The sequence below is a fragment of the Talpa occidentalis genome, unplaced genomic scaffold (assembly GCF_014898055.3).
Source record: "Talpa occidentalis isolate TD23 unplaced genomic scaffold, MPIMG_talOcc4v2.1 talOcc4.6, whole genome shotgun sequence".
NCBI lineage: Eukaryota > Metazoa > Chordata > Mammalia > Eulipotyphla > Talpidae > Talpa > Talpa occidentalis.
The window spans coordinates 91,727,813-91,744,345 of NW_023604972.1; the positions used below are offsets into that span (position 1 = coordinate 91,727,813).

General features: G+C 38.0%; 1 protein-coding gene across 5 annotated transcripts in view; it reads left to right on the plus strand.

Moving 5' to 3' along the window:
• Positions 1 to 16,533, plus strand: part of IQGAP2 (IQ motif containing GTPase activating protein 2) — a 277,602-nt gene that overhangs the window by 212,028 nt on the left and 49,041 nt on the right. For 3 of the 5 annotated variants that reach the window (XM_037529125.2, XM_054687972.1, XM_054687973.1), the window contains exons 14-17: positions 2,607 to 2,697; positions 7,600 to 7,767; positions 10,088 to 10,230; positions 13,922 to 14,092. In XM_037529125.2, the coding sequence (XP_037385022.1) occupies positions 2,607 to 2,697; positions 7,600 to 7,767; positions 10,088 to 10,230; positions 13,922 to 14,092 (573 nt within the window). The remainder of the gene's footprint in view (positions 1 to 2,606; positions 2,698 to 7,599; positions 7,768 to 10,087; positions 10,231 to 13,921; positions 14,093 to 16,533) is intronic. The other 2 variants (XM_037529123.2, XM_037529124.2) reach the window with 1 other exon arrangement.

Genomic DNA, 16,533 nt, shown 5'->3' on the forward strand with positions numbered 1-16,533 from the left:
GTTTTGCCACAGCTCAACATATTGTAAAGCATTAAATAACTCAAAGAGTCAGATAACTAGTAGGGGACATCTCCAAACAACTCTGATTAAACTGAAATTATAATACAACTTTGGAATGCAGAGAAGACTCTCTTTATTACAACTCATTGGTGTTAAATACACTCACAACATGTAATCTTTTTATGTAGTTACATTATGGAGGGTATGATTTAATATATAGTAAAAATAACCTGCATTACAGCAGATTTTCCTGTGATTAATAAAACTTAAGGTTAAACACTAAGTCAGACAACCCAACAAGTTTGTTGTTTATAAAATGTAGCCAGAATCAAAGATACAAATCTCATATAAGATTTCAAAGGCTGAGGGATGGATTAGGAAAGAATTAATCTACATAGACTTTTCGCCTCTTAATTTCATCACAATAAGAGTTTTGCAATCAAACGTCATTATTTAATACTTCAATATTTAATGACAATATATGATGGCACAAATGGAAATAGGATACTCATATATAACCAAAACCCCACAAAATATTGAAGAGAATTTTTTTTTTGTCTACAATATTCTAGGAGTCATTTAAATTCAGGGATTTATGACTTGATTTGCAGGTGGCCTACTTTCTGTTCATTTAACCAATTTCTAACTCATTTGTTGAGCCTGACTATTTAGCTGGAAGTTAGTGTGGCCATCCTGTAAATATACTGCAATTGAAAAGTAGACCTTACAATGGTGGTATCTGAATATTACTCTTGGTTTTGCATTTAACTCTAGCCACCTTAAAGTTTAGTACAGTTCAATGAGTGATGTGAACTGTTGACTTAAATTGATTTGATTTGCAATGTCTCTATTTAGTTTGGTATATAAATCTGTTCTTTCAGTGTTGAAGTAGTATTGTAACTTCTCATCTGGATGAAAGTTTGTATGGCTCATTTTCTATAGTGGTAAGGTATAAAGAAAGAAGCTAAATACTCTTCCAATAAATTAAGACATCTATCAATGAACTTATATGGAGCTTAGTGTTTAGCTGAGCGTGGAAAGTATTTGGATTCTCTTTGGTTTTGGAAACAGAAAGAAAATAGTACCTTCTTTCCTGTTTCTTCATCCTTCTAATCTTCAACTTCCCATCGTGCTCGCTGTTTGAATCTTCCCCATTCATTCTCTCAAGAAAACCTTACTAACAGCTGAAAATCGTATTAGCAGTTCTCATGGGGCAAGGTCTCGAGATAATTGCAGAAGCAGGTGCCAAGCCTTCTGCAGTGGTCTCTGTTAGTCAGAACATGCTGGATAAAATAACAGACTGTCTCATTTTCAGAATCCTTTCCACATAAATTATCTCATGTTAGCCTCTGAGAAATAGAGTTGAAACTTGCCAGAGAAGGTGGTAATGTTATTTCTCTTTCCTGGCTCCACCTAGATGAATCCTCAATGATGTTGCTGGTTCTCCTTGGCTACAGTCAGCTACTTCTTGCTCGTCAGTTTTGAATTAAAGTTTAGTACATGACACATAATCCCACATATAGGTAAATGTTCCCATTTTTTATAGTAGAATATGTAATTTTCCCTGAAAATATTTAATTTATGATAAAAAATTTATTTGTAATATTGGACAACTTTTTATAAATTCAATTGACTGTCTGAAAGTCCCATTTATTTAAAGTATATGCCAGCTCCATTTATAGCAAGATTGTAATAAAACATAAAAGACAGTAAAAATAATTATGTTTTCATTACTGCTGAAATGACTATCTTTAGCTATTTAGTCTTTCTGCCCCTCAACTCACAACCCCCCCACCAAAAGTTAACCCTTTTTTGGTTAGTCATGTATCTACAGCTAATAGGGCCCTAACCATACTTATCACATTGTATTATTATTTTGTTATCTGTCCCTTCTACTAAAGTGTTTATTCCATGAAGGCAGTCACCATGTTTGTTTGCTTTGTTTGTTTTCTGTCTCATAGCTGATAAAAGTCAAGTATCATTATGTTTCCCTCAAATTTTTAAAATGTCCCATGGCTCTCAGGATTACCTTAGGAACCAAAGTTACTGAGAGATTGGGGGAAAGGTATTTGACTAGAGTGGCCAGCGAAGTATTTAGAAGTAGTGGCATTTGAATTAAGGCCTGAATGATGAGAAGGAACTGATAGCCATGCAGCTAGGGTGGAGGGTGGTGATCAGGAAGCTGGTCTGAAGGTCCAGACAGGGAGTTAGAGAAGTGGGTGGGGAAGCCAGATTGGCCAGGAGGTCCAGGTCATTAGATCACCTGAGTCCTGGAAAGGGAGTTCCAACTCCCTACACTAAACCCCCATGGTGGGGGTTTAAGAAGAGTAGTGTAATGAGATGTCCATTCTGAAGCTTATAGACCAATGTAGCTGTCCCGTTGAGAGTTGGTGGTGGGATTGACTAAAGGAGTGGCAGTGCAGAAGCAAGAAGCAGTCATATCTGGGAGCTATTTGATTCAAAGCTTGAACAGTCTATGACAGTGCTTGATAAATGCTACATAAGAGCTGGAGGATATTATAAAATGGTTCCTGAAAGCGGTTATTTTTTATGTCATCCATCATTCACTATCTCTTCCTTTGTTTCTTTTGTTATAATATTCCTAGGAGAATGAGAACACTTCTAAAGTTCTTTGGCTGGAAGAGATTCAGCATGCAATCAATGAGGCCAACATGGACAGAGACAAAGCCAAAGAATGTAAGCCCTCACCTCCTTGGATCGCCCAGCTTGCCTTGTTTTTATCTGGTTATGTGCCTGAATTTTTAATTCATAATTTTAGAAATTATTTGGTTTTTAATTTCTGGGATTTGAGCTTTTATCAATTTCATGATGCATATTTATAAAAATAAGATGCACTGGTTATACTGTGGTCAATGATTTGGCGCTCCTCTCCAGCAAAATCTATGAATGTTGCTGAACAAAATCCAGAAAGCAAAAAATGGTTTGTAAGCTCTCTAATTTATAGTTTAAAGTTATTTTTATCTTGATTCTTAGAAAACTACACCATTTCTGCCTTACAAATGCCTACCCATCCCTTCCCTGCTGTCCACTGTTTTCCAGTTTTCCAGAGAATCTATATACTTCACTATGTATATTATTACTATTTTAATATAAATATAAATCATTTTACATGAGCATATTTATAAATACAATTTTATATGAACATATTTATAAATATAATAAAATATGTATCTATATAAAATGTATTTTTATACACCATATATGTGCTACATAGCACTATATACATTGTTCTGTTTCTCTGGGAAGTATGTGATAGAACTGTGCTCTGTCTACACACATGTGTATATGGAGAGAGAAAGAAAAACTTTTATTTTAAGGAACTGACTCTTAAAATTGTGGAGAAGCCAGCAAGTTCAAAATCTTTGGGGCAGACCAGCAGGGGCCAGGAGAAAGCACTTAACCCCCCAAAACAAGTGGGTGTGGTTGCTGTAAGGGACAGCAGATTCAAAGCTGTACTCAGAATAATCTGACTCAGAGACCTCTGTAGTTGGTCTAGACATGAAACAGTCCACTAAATTCTTAATTGATTCGTACAACTGGAAAAGTTCGAGGTCAAGTGAACAGAAGTGTAACTTGAATCATGAAAGCAAAAAATCTTGGCCTCTCAATTCCAGACTTGAGCCAGTTTTATGAACCTGGAACTCATTGAATTGAAGGTGGCCCAGGGAAAGACTGTGCTATTCATCTTTCTCCCAGGTTTCCCCCAGAGAGACCAACTGTCTCAACCCTGGTGACTGTGTTGGAGGGAAAAGACATAATCAGAGTTGCCAGGGGTTACTAGACTCTGGCTCTGAACTGACTCCCCAAATCACTGTGGTCTACCACTCAGAGTAGAGGATTATGGAGGTCAGGTGATCAGTGAAGTTTCAGCTCAATTTCACTCTCATTGGATCCAGTGGGTCCCCAAAACCACCCTGGGATTATACCCCAGGCCCAGAATGCATAATTGGAATAAGTGAACTCAGCCACCGGCAGCATCTTTACATTGACTCAAATGATAAAAGTATTTTTAGCCTCTGCTTTCATAGAATTGTACAGAAATGTACATGTCAATATAGAAAAGTTTCATATTTGATATACTAACACTAATTATGAAAATAACCTCCATAAACTAAAACAGGTGTCCTGAAAGTATCACCCTTTAGCCTGTCGCTCATGCATGGTTACAGTCCGTCCTGTATTAGGTCATAAAGTGCTGTTAAGAGGCCTTGTCTTGCTCCAACCATTTGCTTTTAAATGTTGCAGGCAAAGTGATGAACATCTGTTTCTTATTTCCTTACACTAGAGAAATATGTGTCTTTCTCCAATCTGAACTTTTCTACCCTCCGGATCTTTAAAGTCTTTCCATTCTAACATGCTAATCCTTAAGAAGAAAAAAATAAATTGAGATGTGTACATAAGAGTTTTAAATTTAAATATAGAACTGAAGGCAGCCATAGTTTGAAGAAACACTTTTTAAAAATTAGATTGTAATAAGGCATTCAATCCCCTAAAAGGTTATAGTTTTCTTAGCAAACCAATTTAGAAGTCATTGTATTCCTTTTATTCCACTTTCTTCTTACATTTGGACTGCAAATGTTACACTGATTCTGTTTCTTCTATTGAGACTCATAGTTATATTGATTAAAAAGTTTCCTCAGGGGCCTCCCCGGTGGCGCAGCGGTTGAGCGTTGGGTTGCGAAGCTGCCCGCGGCCTCTGCGGCGCCGGTTCGATCCCCGGCTGCTCCCCGGCCACCAGAGGAGGGTCCCACATGGCGCGCAGACCTCTCCTGCCGCCCGCTGCTCCCCTCAGCAGTGTACTTCGGTCCTTCTGCCTGCTCTGCTCCTCACTCTGGCTCTGGTGAATTCTCTCACCCTCCCGCACTTCTGACTGTACCCAGTGCATGTATAAAACAAAAAACAAACAAATAAATAAAACATGCCTCTATAAAAAAAAAAAAAGTTTCCTCAATATGTGTGATTTTGTGCTTCACACTTGTACATTTAAAATCCTGTCTCTATCTTTATCCTTCCCTCAGAAGAGTTCATGTACTTTCTTCCATGATATATAACAAGAAAAAGATGTTCTGAGGATAAGTCCATCTATATTATGACATTGAGATGAGAATTTTCCAGTTTAACCTTTTAAAAACATTCTCATCCTTGAAACAGACATTCTGGTCACATGTTGTAAGCACCAAACCCACTCCCAGATGATCCGATAAAAGAAAATGCATTGGCCCATATATTTCACCACAGGCAAGATTTGAAAGGGCAGAATAACTTGGGTCTCCTTCATCTGGCCCAGTGCTCATTTTCACTGGAGGATCTTAAAGCGAGTTTGTCTCTGCTTTGAATTCCTTAGAGCATCTCCCAACCTTTCCCTAATATTGCATCCTAAGGAATCTTGGCAGACATTTTTCGCCCACTCCTCACCATGAAAGTTTAATACCACAGATATATTGTATATGTTTCTGTAGATCTGTGCTTTATATGCATAAAAGATTTTTTCATTTCCTCCTCCCAAGAACCAAGTTTTGCCCTACCAAGTGTTATTTTGACCCTTTTGTAAATGCTTACCTTAGAGAAAGTTTGCTAGTATATGCCTTAAAATGTGACACAAACCTCTTTTGCAGGGGACGTACCTTAGGAGATTTATGATAGGAAGTTGCTTAATTTGTTCCTTACAGAAACTTTCTGGAAGTCATTTATCTGTCTTCCTCAACTGTTTGGAAATCAGCACCACCTACAGTTAATCAAGATGTCCCAAAGCCTTTTTACTTGGGCAGCCACTTGAGCCTCCTTATTCATAGACATAGTGCTAATGTATTGATTTTTCTTCCCAGCTCAGAGCATATTAGAAACATTATAGAGTGATTATGTGCTTAGACTGCCCTATCCTGGCACAGAGACAGATACAAGAAGCAATAGCTGACAGAAGGAAGAGGAAAGAACTAAAAAGCAGAGGCATTTGAGGCGTTTATTGTAGTTCAGAAGCAGAGAAGCCCAAGAATCCAGAATCTTTGAAAAGAACACTCACTATATTGTATCACAGTATAATCTTAATAACTTAAGGGGCTCTTCTGGCAGCTCTCAGCAAACTTTGAGCACCAGCTGAGTCCCAGAGACTGTGGGGTAAAAGGATGAGCAGGATAGAGACTGTTCTCTTAGGGTTTTCTTCAAGACTTGTTTCATATTTTTTAATGGAAAATATTGTAAAGATGAGTCTGGTACATAAGGGAGTGATTCAGTTAACTGGGACATGAACCTGTGGACCCAGTCCTTGCACATGAATACTCAGTAATAAGTACATTACCAAATGCAAGACATGTACAGCTTTATAATACCTGCCTTTTAAGGAAAATTGCATCTTACTGGGTTAGATGACTATCAGATATCATTCACTCTGGAATTTCTTTGTCATTTACTTGTTCATTCCATTTATCTCAGACCACAAACTTATCAAATACCAGTGCCATATTTTTCTCATCCTACAAAGCTTTCCTGGAGAAAAGGGGAACAGTTCACCTGTTCCCATTACTTCTGTAAGCACAAGAACATACCTTTTATTCAGCAACAGTTGGAGTTTGCAGTGGAAGTTCTCATTTATTCATTTGCTTTTTCAGATTTGTGGGACACCAAGCTATTGAAAGCCCAATTGTTTTTCTTGCCCTTTCAGCCTTCATAGTGCCATGCAGATATAAACATAATTTGATGATAACAATATGCCATTTACTATTTGTATGGTTAAAAAAAGAAAGAAAGGAAAAATTTCCTCTCTTCCCTCTCTTTTCATTAAGATCTTTTTTCAGCTAGAATGTATTTTAACCTTTAATGTCTTCCTCCATTTTTGTTCTGCATTTCTAACTTGGTTCATTTATAGGTTGTAAAAAATAGTAGTTTGTGGTTTGTGCCAGAAATTTTTACCTGGAACTAAAGTGGATAATAAAGAATTCATCCTGTTAACTCTCATTAGGCAACCAAGAGTTCACTGTGGTTTTATTTATGGGGAGAAGCAGAAATTTGAAATGGGGTAAAATGCTTTCCACGTCTTAATTGGTTCCAGAGTGAAGTTTCTGGACTTCATTCCACATATCCACCATCTGTGTTTAGTGCCTTTCTAGAACATACGTTTAGGTTTCTAATGACCATCTTTCCAAGTGGTACAAGATAATATCAAGATTTCCATGCTTAAACAGGATTTTGCTTATTCTGTAATAAATATCTTGTAAAGCTATTTCTCAAATACTGATTTATTTAACCAGGTAAAGGCTGTGTGTCTTCTGTTGTACATTATTGTCCTGATTTCATAGATTATGCTACAGTGAACAAAACCTAGTGCATTAGTGTCACACAAGAGTAACTAGGAAATGTTAAGATTTTTAATAAACCATTCTCCTGCTATGTGATCTTCCCCTTTTTAAGAACTTAAACTGATGGATGAGTAGGAACCATCTTAGACATATGTGGCACATTCCATCAAAAGGTAAAAAGATTTAATACCCGTGCATTCCTGAGAGGTTGAATTATGACGGTGCATATTTCTAGGATAAGTAGAAGGTGATAACCACTAACAAACTTTTTTTTCCCATTACCAAGGGGTTACACTGGTCGTTGATGTTAATCAATGTTTGGAGAATGAAAGAAGAAGTGATGTTTTGTCTGCTTTGAAATCTCAGGCTCTTAATGAAAATAATATAATCCCTGAATGTGCTGACAGTTACTATGATGCTCTTGTGAAGGCAAAAGAGTGCAAATCTGAAAATGGTAAGCTTTTTCATCATTTAGTATAAATTATTTTGAGCATGATGATTACTGTGGTGGTGTATTTTATTGATGTTACGACAAATGTTACTTTCAAATGAACATTTTTGAAATGTATTTTAAAGGAAATTTTGTAGATGTTTCTTTATTAATTTTTGAAAACTGTTATTAACTTAGCAATGCATAGGTAGCACCAAAGAATTGGGAAAATAGAATATTTAGGAAGATGTGCTTTATATAAGTCTGACTGATTCATTCCTTCAGTGATAACAAACTAATTTTTACACTAATATTTCTCTCAATTTCTTTTGAGGCACTTACATGTTTGCACAATACAAGTAGGGGTAAAGGGAAATTTTGAAAATGAGAACAAAGTGTGCAATGAGTTGGCCCCCAAAAGATTAGAGCTACACCTTGACAAATAGTTATGCCTATTCACTACAATGACAGATCATAAAATGTTAGTTCTGAAAAGTTTCTTTGATATAAGTTTAATACTAATTTTTCAGATTTAGAAACTCCAATTTATAAGGCTTTGGACAAAGAGAGAAAATGAAAAACCCAAGGAGATTAATTTTTGTCAGGGATAATCCATCATTCCTTTAGTAGATTTTTATTGAGCACTTGTTATGTTTTAGTGTTAAGAATCAAGGTGTTGGGCCTCCCTGGTGGCGCAAGGGGTTAAGACACAACCTATGAAGCCGTCCACAGCCACTGCAGCACAAGTTTGGTCCCCAGCCAGGGAGCAACCCACATGGTGCGGCAGACTTCTCCTGTCTCGCCCACTGCTCCCATCAGCAGTGTATTTATTGTCAGTCTGCCTGTTCTGTTCCCCATTCTGCCTATGGTGAATCCTCTCACCTTCCACACCTCTGGCCTGTACCCCAGTTCTTGTATACATAAATAAATAAATCTTTTTAAAAATAAAAAGAATCAAGGTGTTTCCCCATTCCCAGACTGGTGTTTATGTGCACCACATCATAGGTCATACAGTTTATAGTTCCTTAAACTATATAGATATGAAACTTACAAAAAGGATATTTTAGTGCAACTGAAAGTGTATACTTTACTTTTAAGTTTATCTAATGCTTTTCATACTTGGAGATTCCACCCTCTAGCACAAAAAACTTCCTGTCAGTGAAATGTGAGAGGGGCTATCGGCCATTCTTATTTGGCATCTGATCACTCTTGAGCTCTTCTCTGCTGCTTTCACATCTGTCTCTTCCTCAGGACTTACTGTAGTGCCCCTATTTCATCCTTCCTGGAGAAGGAATTGTATAACTATATTAAGGCAGTGATTGAGTTCCTAGGGATGAATCATCATAATTCCAAGTCCATTCTGGCAAAACTTAATCTTCTTTCTCCTAAAATTGCTACCTACTCTACCCATGCACCATGTTTTGATGAACGGTGTCAAGGTGTCCCCTCTGCCTCCTAAGACAGGGGTCAGCAAGCTTTCTCTATAAAGGACCAGAGAGCAAATTTTTTTTTAAAGATTTATTTATTCATGCATACTAGAATCAGGGTAACAGGCCAGATGTGCAGGAGGGTAAGAGGATTCACAGAGACAGAGCAGGGAACAGAACAGGCAGATTGACTGAAATACACTGCTGAGGGGAGCAGCGGGAGAGACAGGAGAGATCTGCCATGCCATGTGGGAATCTCACCATTCGGCCTGTATCGAATTCATGCTGCAGAGGCTGCAGACAGTTTCACAGTGCTGCACTCAACTGCCTGCACCACCGTGGGCTATCACTTTCTGTCACCACTACTCAACCACCATTGCAATGTGAAAGCCACCATAGACCACTGGAATTTGTTAGTGATGTGTTGAATCTGTAGAACAATTTGAAGAGTTCTACCATCTTAACAATATTAAGTTTTCCAATTCATGTATATGGGATGTATTTGTCTGTAGAGTTGAGTCTCCTGGGCTTTGTTTAATGCAGGTCATCAAACCCCCCACTAATTAATGGGTGACTTTCCTTGTAGAATGTCTCTTATCTGAGAAGTTGCTGAAGGACTATCTGAGAAAAGAAGATCTTTGCTCATTGATCTCTGTCTAGTTACAGATCTCATTGCATCTACCTGGGGCATACAGTCCTTGTTAGTTTTTCCTTCTGTTTGGCCAGTTTTGACTCCTGTCATCCTCATAAAAAAATGTGGGCTCCAGAGACTATGTCTCTTTTCCTTCACCTTTGTCTTAGCATGTAGCGGCCATTGAACATACTCATTAGTATATTTTACATATTTTTTTAAAAAAAAAGCACTTTAAAGTTTTAGTATTCATCTCTAGAGTATAACAAACTTTTTTTTTTGCTAGTGACTTCTGAAGGTTCATGGCTCAAATTCAACCTGAAGGAGAAATATCCATTCTATTACAACATCGACTCGAAAGAGAGCTCCTGGGTGACCCCTGACCCTTACCTGGCTAAAGAATCATGGCTGATGCCAAAAGAAATTGAGGTAGGACACTGATGTTTAATGGAAAGCAGTGTTGTATGAAAATAAGTGTGATCGCATTTCTGTTTTTGAATCATAAATGTGTTGGAAGAAACACATTTACTTGAAGGCTAGATGTACAGTGAAGTTTTCATAACTGTAGTTAGATGCTGCTACATAATTACCATTAGATTTTTTTTCCAAAGTAGCATAATAACACCAAACAGCAGAGAGAAGAAAGTATTTGCATCTTATTTGGGATGGTAGATTATCCTAAGTAATCAATCTTCAGATTTTCCTTAACAGAAAGCTCATTTGATGAAAATCCCTTTGTTGTCCATATTCAAAATGTAATATTTCTTTCCTCCCTTCCCAGCAGAATTAATGTGATACTTTTCAAACCAAGTGTCATTTTTTTCTACAAAGTGCGGAAAGGGCCTCCATCGCCAGAATGGTTTTAGGCATAAAGGACACAGGCAAAAACTAGGACATTAAACTGAAATGTTTGCCTCTTCTAAGGTGGTGGAAATTAACACGTTTTCATTGTGTAGCTTGGGATGTACCTGTGCTCCAATATAAGTGCAAACAGCACAGCTAAGTGTATTTTATACAAATCTTTAGATTAGCCATCATCTTACAATAAATGATATGTCTATATAATGTACTAATAAGACTTACTCATGATATAGTGAATCAACATTTTTCTTAACTACTAAAGACCCCTTTTAATTAATTCTTGACTCATGTATGAAAGCTTTGCTGTAACAGATTTTTCTGATCAGAAGTAATTTATCACCCTCTACCCCCTTTTAGCCAAAGATCTATTTTAATAATACTTATCTGAGCTTGCTGTTAGGAGTGGTGGTTTAGTTAATATATCTAGCAGATTGTGGGCTGTGGGGAAAAAAACTCATTCAGAAGAATCCATATTTTGAATCTCTTGTTTAAATACTTTACCTCACTTGTACAAAACTAGTCTAAGTTCCAAGAGCACCTGCAATTTCCCCCTGCGTGTCTTATCCTTTTTTGCCACTAATTCCTTCCCCCAATTGGGTAACTTCTATATGTACAGGAATACACCAGTGAGTATTTACAAAGAAAGATACAAAGCATCTTAAAAGTAAAGGAGAATCTGGCCAAGAGCCCTTTTAAATTTCAGTTCCAGGTCACTTCATTTCGTGTTTTAGTTCTCCCTCCCTAATAAAAAGAACTAGAGAGGAGGTTTTCAATACAATAACATCTCTGTGATCCTGGCTTTTATAGATCTGAATATTTTCTTACAATATGGAAATAAGGAACTAGTGGATTGGTACATATTTCCTAAAATGAAAGGGGACTTAGCTGTCAACAGGGGGGCAAAGCAGATATTGCCAGAATAGCCTTCTTTGTAAACCATCTAGTAAAGTGGTGGTTCTATTTGTGTGAGGTTACTGGGGGCCATGAAGAAACAGGAAGGAATTAGTTCAAAGGAATGTGAAATTAGAGTTAGCCCTTGTAACAAGAAGCCTGATGAAATTTATGACTGAAAGTAATCTTTCTTAACTGGTTTGTCCACAAATAACTTGGAGAATGTATACCATGGCAAATAAGCTTTTCTGAAACTTATAAACATAGCCAAGAACCCCTCGTATAGTTTCACTTTCCAAAGCACTGGTCCATCAGTTTGATCCCTAAATAATCCTTTGCGTGGAGGTAGAAAAAATATTATACCCTCCCTTTTTCTAGATGAGGAGTAAACCGAGGCACACAGTCTTTGAAGCAGCTTGTGCTAATAGACTTCATCAGTGAACAGAGACTTATGTCCAGTGCTCCCAATTTCAAGTCTAGTACTTTTCCCACTGCTCCACTGTTGGTATTGTTTGTGGCTCAGCTCCCAGTATCTTGGAGGGACTTCATCATGTGCCCATCACTCTAGTTTTAATAACACAGACAATGACTTAATCTAACACAAAAAAATAGGTCAAAAGTGAGCAATGCTTCTCAGGGGCAAATTATCATGAAGGAAAGTCCACCAGGAGGGCTTTGGACTTGAGACCAAAAGTTGGTGAAAAAAGATGAAAATTGCTGTTTGATCCGGGCATTGCAATACATTTAAAGAGAAAATACTAATAATAATTGTATTCTATTAAAAATAAAAAGATCTTGCAGAAGTGCCCAAAGTCAATAACATCCAGTGTGGCAGTATTATGGACAGAATCAGCAGTACCGTGTTTACTAAAATGCAGAGAAAAACCTGTGGCCTGGCGCTGACAATGCCAACAAAATCCTGAATGGCAAGAAGATAGTGAAGAAAGTAATTTATTAGCTGATATCAAATGCCCAAAGTTCCCACAATTTATAGGAAAACAGCTTTGTAGCAATGGATTATTAGTGCATATTTATTGAAGTATGAAATGACGGACAATATTTTTAAAAAGTGCATACTATAATTGGAAAGATGGATGACACTGTGAAGAAGCAGCATCAAAGCCAAAAACTGCGTATATGGCATCCAGTGATGCCCTAGATATGACATTTTATATTGAGCAATTGAACATCCAATTTCAGGATTATTAAAAAGTAGACGAGGGCCTCCCTGGTGGCGCAGGAGGTTGAGCGCAGCGCTGTGAAGCTGTCCACAGCCTCTGCAGTGCCAGTTCGATCCCCGCCGGCCTCAGAGCAACCCACATGGCGAGCAGACCCCTCCTGTCTCGCCCACTGCTCCCCTCAGCAGTGTTTTTCATCAGTCTGCCTGTTCTGTTCCCCGCTCTGTCTCTGGTGAATCCTCTCACCCTCCCATGCATCTGGACTATATCCCAGCTCTTGTATAAATAAAATCTTTAAAAATAAATAAAATAAAAAGTAGGTGATCTGTAGTGTTTTATATATATATATATATATATATATATTCACATACATATATAAATTTCTTCAAGACAATCAAATTACTTATTTTGTCCAGTGAACAAAAACGCATCTTCTCTTAAAGGTATTTATGCATCTTTTATATGATTTCACTTTTAAACGTTTGACTAACCAACAGTTGATTCCATTCACACTGGATAAGAGGCATCAGCCATGGAAGTCAACTCAGTCTTTGCTTGCATCTCCCAAAGAACACAAAAGTAAACCCAGTTCATAATTCACATAGACTTTTCATAATCCCCTTTCTTCCTTTTATTCTCATCTACCTGGGTTTCCCCTAATGCCCATGGTATGGCTTGTCTTTCTTCTCCCATTCCCTTTCGTCTATCCCCAGAATTTCATTTTTCCCTTAAATTTGTTTTGAGTTTTCCCCCAACTCATTGCAGGGGTCTTCCCACTCTGCCTGGGAAGAGAACCCTAGGATTTCCTAAGCACTGCATTCTCTTCCTCAGCAGACCAAGGGCAATGAGTATTCATCCTGTAATCATCCTTGTCCCTGTTACATTCTGCACCTCAGGCCTCACACCTGGTCCTTGCCAGCTTCTTCTGTCCATCTCTACCTCCAAATACTGAGATCATTCAGCCACATTCTTATACCAGCTCAGCACAGAGTTCAGAGGATTCCAGAACCATGTCATTAGAAAGAAGCTAAGCTAGTTCATTCTTCAGCTGTGATCAAATCTCTCTTTAAACCAAGCCAGAAAGAGCTATCATCATACCATGTCCTAAATGATAAAGTTTCCAGAAACTATTCTATATGCTCCTTTCACCTGATGTGTGAAATGTAATCATAAGAAATATCTCTTGCCAGGACATTATTGAGGAAAGAACAGTGGATTACATCCGTCAGAATTTGTGGTCTGCTTCTGAAGATATGCTTCTTCGCTTTCAAGCCACAAGCTTTGGACCCCGTCTCTGGGAAGAGTTTGAAGCTAGGAAATCATTTTTGTATGATCAAGAAGAGCATGTGATCAAAATACAGGTATGTGAATCACCTACCACAAGTTACAGCACACAGTCATTTTCCCTGAAAAAAAAATTTTTTGTGATAAGAGGACGCCAACTGCCAGCATTGTCATAAAAAGATCTCACTGCAGACTTTTCGTAATCAGTGCCCACCAGTCTTCTTTATTAAGGCTCTGAGATGGGCAGGCTGTGGATGATCTTTTCTTCAGGGTGTGAAGGTCCAGCTACCTCCAGCCAAGTCGGAGCCAGAGGGACACCGCTGATCAGAGTGAAATCCTGTTTCTTTAAAAAGCTGAATCTCTTGGTGTCATATACTCTCTGACTCCAGTGCTTTGTGAGTTGGTTTTTATTGGTCAGTTGATATTGAGTGGCCTCTGAGTTTCTATGCTCTCCCAGCCTGAAAGAACAGAAGAGCTAATGAAATCAATTCAGCATCTCCAAGACTATCCATCATTCTTCAGTTAGGCCTGTGAAAGAAATCTTCATTCCCAACATTTTTGTTGAGTTATTCTTAAATTTGAATGACTTGCCAGAACTTTCTGGTTCACAGGAGGGGAACTTGCCAGATTGAGATGTTTTTCTTCTGTATTCCCTAGCACCCCCTTCCCACCACCATGTTGGCTTCCAAAAAGTTGTAGGTGTGTCCTCTTTTTCACATCCAAAGCGATACTGTTGTTGATGGACAGAGTTTGATGATTTTGATTTTGGCCAATAACTGTGGAATTTCCTAAAAATTGAAAGTTTTTAAGTTGAAGGGTTTCGGTTTTTGTTTACTGGTTTTTTTGTGATTACTGGAGTACTTGTCTGCTTCCCCACTATTGCTGTTCAGGGTTAAAAACAAGTTTTTAATATTCTTATGTCTTGTGTCTTACTCAAGTATTTGGGTTTTTTCACAGCTTAAGATGTTAGAAGGCAGAAATGATAATTTTTTAAGGAAATTTCTGCTTTAAAGCTGACACTTAAAGAAGTTTTTGAGTAAACCATTAAGTTTTTCAGTTTATTCCTTCCTTAAACAAATGGTAGGCAAAATACATAAAAAGTGAAAATGCTTAAAAATAAAATCATCTGCAATGATGCTAAGACTCTAATTTTGTACAAAATTCAAAATGTCAGCCTATATGACATGGTTTGGACCACATCTAAGCTCCCCAGTCTCAGACACAGACTAGCGTTGAAGCTGGAAGAAATTTTGGAGATCTCACTGGTATAAATTCCATCTGATATTATGACCCAGAGCTGAAGTCATGACAGGGCTGAGGGAGGGACAGGGGCCTGTTTCTGCCACCCCTCCAGAGAATAAAAGGAGCCACCACTCTCTATGAAGTCGCCCCACCAGGCCTTTTCACTAACAATTTTCTAACAAGAAGGATATGAGGTCCACGGGCAAGCAGCAGACTGGAGGTGACTATGTAATCCATAGACACCTGCTGACCCACAAAACCAAATGACCGTGAGACCAAGGGTGTCATGCTAACCTCATTTCTTGCCAAAGTGGCAAAAATTGGGGGGATGATCTGCAATAAGAAGACTTCCCCCCATGGAACAGTTCAGCCTGCCTAGCAAACCAAACCAACTCCAGACACAGGAGTCTTTATAAAGTCAGAGAAAAAACTTCCAGGCAAAGGCCAACCACCACCTTCCACTCTCAGTCTCCTCCCAAGGAACTGAGCAGTGGTACAGAGCATACATGTGATCAGTGGCCAGTCCTCTGTCTCAAGTGCTTATGGGACAAATCAGAAGGGCCCAAGCAAACATGGAGGTAGGTCAGGGAGAATCTGTGTGGCCATGTTTTTGACCAGTAAGAAGGCCCTGATAAAATTATCTACATATAAGAATGAATGAGACACAAAAAATCCAAACAGATAAGAAAAAGATGTATCAACAAAAGAAAAATGAGTATAAGTTGTAAAATATCATAACTGTAGTAAACATCTAAAGATACTTGGATTCCAGGAGATGGAAGTAATTTTTGTACTTAGAATTCTTTATGCTTTCAAGAAATTTAGTAAGACATGGACTTCATGAAACAAGATGACACAGTGCAGTGAAAAGATAACTGATAGTCAAAGAAGGGAAGTAATGACATCATAGGATATAAATGAACTTAAAACTACTGAATGTAGAGCAGACACTGACAATAGTTGAAATACACAGAAAATGAGAAAAATCAAGCAAAAAGCTGAGGAAAAGAGTGGAAGATTAAGTACACTTTCTCATATGTAAATGATACTACCCATTTCGTTTACAGAGGATTAAAAGGGATAATTCACGTAACTGAATTTTCCCAGTACCCACAGCTTTTAGGTATTCAGTAGGTCTTAGAAATGATGAAGTATACAGATGGTGACTCAGAAGACAGAGAACAGGGATCCAACATTGAGGTGGGTTGATATGGCACAGGGAAAGATCAGAAAAGCTAACACTGAAGGGAAAAATAGCTACAGGATTTGTTTGCCT